Source organism: Saprolegnia parasitica, assembly GCF_000151545.1.
Source record: "Saprolegnia parasitica CBS 223.65 unplaced genomic scaffold supercont2.438, whole genome shotgun sequence".
Lineage (NCBI taxonomy): Eukaryota > Oomycota > Saprolegniomycetes > Saprolegniales > Saprolegniaceae > Saprolegnia > Saprolegnia parasitica.
The window spans coordinates 1-6,225 of NW_012156832.1; the positions used below are offsets into that span (position 1 = coordinate 1).

The 6,225-nt window shown below is 57.5% G+C and overlaps 4 protein-coding genes across 4 annotated transcripts in view; 2 read left to right on the plus strand and 2 right to left on the minus strand.

Annotated features, from left to right (window-relative positions):
• Positions 1-5: 5 nt before the first annotated feature.
• SPRG_17010 (hypothetical protein) lies at positions 6-269 on the minus strand (the record flags this gene model as incomplete). The annotated part of the gene is made up of 1 exon (XM_012356333.1): positions 6-269. A coding segment is annotated over one exon (264 nt), but the record flags the coding sequence as incomplete, so codon positions are not given.
• Positions 270-1,548: 1,279 nt separating this feature from the next.
• SPRG_17011 (hypothetical protein) lies at positions 1,549-2,326 on the plus strand (the record flags this gene model as incomplete). Its single annotated transcript, XM_012356334.1, has 2 exons — positions 1,549-1,899; positions 1,952-2,326. The coding sequence occupies 2 exons, from the start codon at positions 1,549-1,551 to the stop codon at positions 2,324-2,326; spliced, it is 726 nt and encodes a 241-aa protein (XP_012211724.1).
• A 1,530-nt stretch (positions 2,327-3,856) lies between these two features.
• On the plus strand, positions 3,857-4,741 carry SPRG_17012 (hypothetical protein; the record flags this gene model as incomplete). The annotated part of the gene is made up of 3 exons (XM_012356335.1): positions 3,857-3,940; positions 3,984-4,280; positions 4,334-4,741. 3 exons carry the CDS (start codon positions 3,857-3,859, stop codon positions 4,739-4,741), a joined length of 789 nt encoding a protein of 262 aa, XP_012211725.1.
• Positions 4,742-5,298: 557 nt separating this feature from the next.
• The window catches only part of SPRG_21859 (hypothetical protein), a gene marked incomplete at both ends in the record, with an annotated part of 2,429 nt that continues 1,502 nt past the window's right edge, over positions 5,299-6,225 (minus strand). The window contains 2 exons of the mRNA XM_012356336.1: positions 5,299-5,711; positions 5,774-6,219. Coding sequence (XP_012211726.1) covers positions 5,299-5,711; positions 5,774-6,219 — 859 coding nt within the window. The remainder of the gene's footprint in view (positions 5,712-5,773; positions 6,220-6,225) is intronic.

A 6,225-nucleotide genomic window follows, 5' to 3' on the forward strand; every position in this document is an offset into this window, starting at 1 on the left:
TAGACGTCGATCATGGCGCCGCAGTTGATGAGGAAGACCGACCGGATGTCGGCGGCAAAGGCCATGGCCGCGAGCTGCGCGTTGCCGGCCACGGGCACGAGCGAGTAGGCGATCATGTCGGCCTGCAGCACCGAGGTGAGGATGGCGGAAGCGGCGATCGAGTCTGCATCGAGGGCGACGAGGAGGAGGACGCTGGCCGCGTTCGAGTCGAGCGCGTCCGAGACGACCTGCTTGTACGCGACGCGGAACTGCTCTCGTGGCCACAGCATGACGGCAACTGGCGCCGATCCGCCCAATCACACGCGAGGGATTGGCGGCACGCGTTGGGATTGGTCCACATTAAACGTCGCGGCAAAAATAACTCGATACGTTTAAACCGCTTTAACGCGAAACACCCGAATGGAAAACAGCGGTCTGGACAAACAGTGTTTGAGATGGTCCCACGTATACACTGGAGACTGAGCGCAATGTAGCACTGCAACGTACCCTACACAGTCCAGTGTATGGACTACGCAGTGTGACGAGAGGGACGCAGGAGAGAGGAAGAGCAAGCGCTTGGCAAGCGGCTAGCAACCAAGAACGAGCAACGCTGCGAGTACGAACGACAAGTATGAAGCTCAAACTCAAACGATCGTGTCTTTTTTTTCTGGGTCGTTCCGAGGACGAAGCTGGGTGACAAAATGCTAGCTTAGCCCTTTGGTCAACCGGCGACATAAAAGCCGAAGCCACCGCTGAGCTGACGTACCGGTACCAGATACCGGTATTTGTATCGGGCGTTCTGAATGATGGGTTCTGGGGTATGCAAGCTGGTTTAGAAGCAACCAGACATTTTGGGGTCACGCTTTCGGAGAGGCATGGCTCCAAGGGAATTGTTTTGTATTCCCTTGAATGGCTTCTTCGTTGCGTTCGCTGGGACTTTGGTGGCGCATCGCAGGAGCATATTTTACTCTCTGAGCCCTCCTCGCTGCCAAGCCCACCAAGCCGCCAGGTTTAACCAGACTGTCGCGCGACACGGCGAAAGCACGCATAGGTTTACGCGACCAGCGTGTGGAGGCCACGCCTTGGACAGCCTTGTGCTGTGGATCGAGCGGCTATCCCACCAACAGCTCGACGCTGTAACTCGTCGAAAAAGTGCCACGCTGTCATTAGAACCAGGCAATGCTTCTTGCGCAAAATTGGAGCATCGTCGTCTTGTTGCTTCACTTGTCCAACGACGACGCCTTGCGACACGGGATGGTGGCACCCGCCAAGAACGGTCTCTACTGCCGATCGTCGCCAGACGACGGGGCTTAAGCTGCTTCTCTTGCGGCCTCGTGGGGTACGAGCGACGAAATTAACACGGGAATGAAATGCTGGTCACCTCCGCTGCGCTCGACAACCGACAAAGTGGGCCAGCTGCGGCAAACCATCCGCCGATTGTTCACCGTGCACAGTACGATGCAACATCTGTTGCCGGTACGTTTGCAGTCACACGTGTCTACGGCCAGAATTGCAAGAAGGCGGCTGTCCCTTCTTTGAATCACTTTTACATTTGCCTTGGTTGCCACCATGTTTCGCCTCGCCACCGCAGTTGCCGCCATCGCGTCCGTCGCACTCTCTGCCGCCGAGAAGACGGCGCTCGTCATCGTCGACGTCCAGTACGACTTTGCCTCGCCGAATGGCTCGCTCCCGGTGACGAACGGCGAAGCCGTCATCCCCGTCATCAACCGCCTCCGCGCCAAGGGCAAATGGGATATGATCGTCACGACGCAGGACTGGCACCCCAAGGGACACATTTCATTCTACTCGCGCTGGAAGAGCGATCCGAGCGCTCAGATGTACCAGCCGTACAAGCTGCCAGCATCGACAAAGTGGCCCGCGGACTCGATCCAGGTGCTATGGCCCGACCACTGCGTGCAGGTAAAACCGCATCCTACTTTGGGGTTGGAATCCTCACGACACGGATACGTAGGAGAGCGATGGCGCCAAGTTTCACAAGGACCTTGTCGTGGACAAGAAAGACGTTGTGATCAAGAAGGGCTCGAACCCCGACCTCGACTCGTACTCGGCGCTCCTAGAAAACGACCACAAGACCGAGACGGCGCTGCCCAAGATGCTCAAGGACGCCGGCATCACGAAGCTCGTCGTGGTTGGTCTCGCGGAGGACTACTGTGTCGGCTCGACGGCCTTCGACGCCAAGACTGTGTACAAGTTCGACGTGACTGTCATCTCGGACGCGACCGCGCCCGTCGCTGCCGAGACCCAGGTGGCGATGTACGCCAAGCTCAAGACCGCCGGTGTCGGCTACAAGACGTCGGCCGAGTACTTGAACCACCCTGCGTGCTAATGACACAATGACCATTCTTTTGAGTTTCAATAGCGACCCACTGGTCCAGTCAAATCGACTGTCGAATCTTTGGACGTTCGCCGATTGCTCCATCTGTACATCCGCGAATTGCGGCAGACGTTTCGATCCAGGCCTTGCTTCGATTAAGATCATACCACGTGTGCCCAAGGATAGGTCGCTACCGCCCACTCTGCCGCTCGTCCTCGATTGGCGCTCCGTCATCGAGGTACGCGTAGTGGAAAGCTTGGGGTCGGAAAACACTCGAGTGCGCCAGTCTATACGATATGTACTACTGGCGAATCGAGGACGGCTGGTGGCTTTTGCCCGAGATCTGCCAGCGATGGGTTTGACGTAGTGCGACTTTAAAGCGTAGTAGGGACCAAGCGTGGGCAAACGACCGCCCATCACCGAGCTGCTGATCTTCGCACACAATGGCTTGGCGCATGAACTGGAAGGCATGAGCATGACCTCGACTGCGCTCTCTTGGGTCGTCGTCTCTTCGGACTTCTCTGCGTTCGATTGGAAAGACGAGTCTGCTGCTAGAGTCGGCTACATCGTCCCGGTGCTCATATACACAATCGAATACTGGTACTAGAACGTTGTCCAAGAAAAGACGCCTGCTTCTCCGTCAGCAAATCACGGGAGCTGCCTCGACGTGCCCAGCGAAGAGCCACCAGCATCTCACAGACTTTCCGTTGCTTTAGGCAGTGGCTGGCCTTGTGCCTTCATGATGTACTACTTGATAACACCACCTTGTACGTTGCTTGACGCCACGCTCGGTCGATCGCGTTTATCTTGCCTTTGATACGTACTGTGCATGCTTGTTGAGTGCAGTAGAACCAGCAAGTGGCGTACGAAGAAGAAGTCTTCTTCCAGCAGGTGGACATGACGGAAACTAGAAGGTGAACGACGCTGTCGTCATGGCTGCTCACGCGCAAGACGTCGGTGCACTGTCCTTTTCCGTTGACGCAAAGGTAAGGCTCTTATAGCACCGAGATGGAAGGCTGTTTCGACACGCGTGTCTATCTCCTGCACAATCCCTCCCAAAGACCAGTTGCGTACAGAGAGGTTGTGCGTTCCATCCTCGTAAACGGCCAGCATACTATCTGTACCATGGTACTCACGTGCACAACAATCCCCATCAAAATCCGTCGTGCTGGTTGATGGAGGTTTTTTGTGCAGCGTTGTCAAGTTGGAGTGTGATGGTGGTCCCAACGGTGCGCTGCTGGCTCGCGCAAAGAAGGGTGGTCCTCTGCGTCTGTGGTGTCAATGGTTCTGCGCTGAGAGTTTCGATACTCGGCTGTGAGTCTCGTCTCCCAAGCGTCTCTTCCGAAGTCACTTCCTTGGCCTCTTCCATACGTCGCGCTTTCCGGCGGCGATGTTTGGAAATTGTCCACCGCGGGAAAGACCACATGTTGTCGTAATGCGCTGAACCGAAACACATGGTCTTCAACGGACGGTGCTAACTTGCCCGATTCCACAAGCTCAAAACTCGGGGCTTGTGGCTTTCATTCTCCCTTTTCCTCCATCATGGTTGCTACCTCCTCCGTCTTAACGTCGCTCGTCGCCTTTGGCGCGTCGGTGATGGCGGCGTCGCTCCCGCCGTGCAACAAGGTATGTCCCGCGGCGTTGTCACCGCTCATCTGTTGTCTTGTAGACGGCGCTCATCATCGTCGACGTCCAAAATGACTTTGCGCTGCCAACCGGCAACCTCTCGGTCTCTGGGGGTGAGGCCATCATCCCCGTCATCAACGAGGTCCGCCACCGCGGCAACTTTGACATGGTCGTGCTCACGCAAGACTGGCACCCGGTCGGCCACGTCTCGTTCTACTCGCGCTGGGCCAACGACCCAAAGGCCAAGATGTTTCAGCCGTACACGCTGCCGTCGTCCGGTGATGGCCCCGTGTGGCCGCCCAACACGGAGCAGGTGCTCTGGCCCGACCACTGCGTGCAGGTACCTCCCATGCCTCTTCTAAGCCAGAGGATCTTACGACGCTCGATGACTAGAACGGCAACGGCGCCGAGTTTCACAAGGACCTCCATGTGAGCGCCAAGAAAGACATTTTCATCAAGAAGGGTGCGAACCCCAACCTCGACTCGTACTCGGGGCTGCTCGAAAACGACCACAAGACCGAGACGGCTTTGCCCAAGATGCTCAAGGACGCCGGCATCCAGCACGTGGTCGTGGTCGGGCTCGCGGAGGACTACTGCGTCGGCTCTACGGCGCTGGACGCCAAGACCGTGTACGGCTACGACGTCACCGTGCTCTCGGACGCGACAGCGGCCGTCGCCCCGGGATCCAAAAAGGCGATGGAAGGCATGTTCCAGAAGCATGGCGTCACGCTCCAAACGTCGGCCGATTTCTTCAAGGCCCAAGACGCTCGCAAGTGCCGCTTCAACTCCAAGAGCTGCTAGTGCTTGAATCGTTTGTACACTTTTGTACTTGCCACAAAATGCTCCTTTCTTCCAAACTTTGTCCCAAAAGTGTTCAAGGTGTCGTATGAAATCAGTGCCATTTGAAATGGACAGCGTACGGCTCGAGCTATCAAGTGCTGTCTTGCGTTGCCAGAAACCGCACCGCGGTCTGGAGGGTGACCTGCCGCCACCACAAACCTCGCGTGCATCGTGGCCTGGGAAAGCTCTGCGACAGCTCATGAGCACCGTCCTCTAGACCGCGCGCGGTCTAGAGGACGGTTCTAGTGAGTCGCGTCCAGCACGTGGTCGTGGTCGGTCTTGCGGAAGACTACTGCGTCGGCTCTACGGCGCTTAACGCCAAGACCGTGTACGACGTCACCGTGCTCTCGGACGCGACGGCCGCCGGCGTCAAGTATGACATGGGTGGACACCTTATCGCCAAGTCTCTCGCCAGTCGTTTTGCGCATACCCACCACCGACACCGACACAGTTTTTAGGGTTCCAACAGGCAATGCAATATTGTCTGTCGACGCGTCGGTCGTCGTCGACGTCGATGATTACTGCCGCGAGTGGAGGCGGAGCTGGTACACGCAGTCGATGAAGCGGTCGTACGTGATTTCCGTCTCGGCGCCGTCGTCCAGCATGTCTTGGCGCGCCATTTCGGTGATCGCGAGCAGCTTCTTGACGCCCATCGGTGTCGTCTGGCTCAGGTACAAGGCGATCTGCGACCGAGTGCTGGCCGACATCGGGAGACCCGCGCCGGCGAGGACCGCGTCGAATTGGTCCGGCGCTTCGAGCTGCGGCACGAGGACGCTCACGTCAAAGACGGACGCAAGGCCCAAGCTCGCCATCTCGTCGTACGCCGAGGTGATTCCGACAACGACGAGCTTCCGGCCGGGCACTGGCACCGGGTTCTTGATCATCACCAGCAGCGTTTGCAGCATCGAGTTGGAGAAACGCGGCCCGCTCGCTACACATCATTCTGGATCGTAACTGGCGCTTTGGATAGATGGATAGTAGGAATACACATACCGACGTATTCCATGAGGCGCTCCATGTCATCAATGATAATGAGACTCAGTGGCGACCGGTACGCCTCTTCAAAGAGCGTGTAAAGGTAGCTGCTTTTCGCGAGCTCTTGGCGGCCAATCAAGTCGGCCACTTTCACGAGCCGCACAAGCGGGTACTCGCTCGCGACCGCCGACGCGGCTGCGAGCGCTGTCTTGCCCGATCCCGGCTGGCCGTGCAAGAGGACGCTCATGAGCGACGTCTTCTCGTTCGTCTTGACGTGGTTGAGCACCTTGCGCAGCGTCGCCTGCACGTCATCAAACGCAGGGCCGTACGAGAGCAGTCCGTTGCGGAAAAACATCTCGAGCGTGTCTTGGGGCGCGCCAAACTTGGGTTTGACTTCGCTCAAGGCGAGTTCAAAGTCCGCAAGCGAGATCTCGGGCGTAAAGTTCTGGATCGGCGTGGTATGTCTTGCC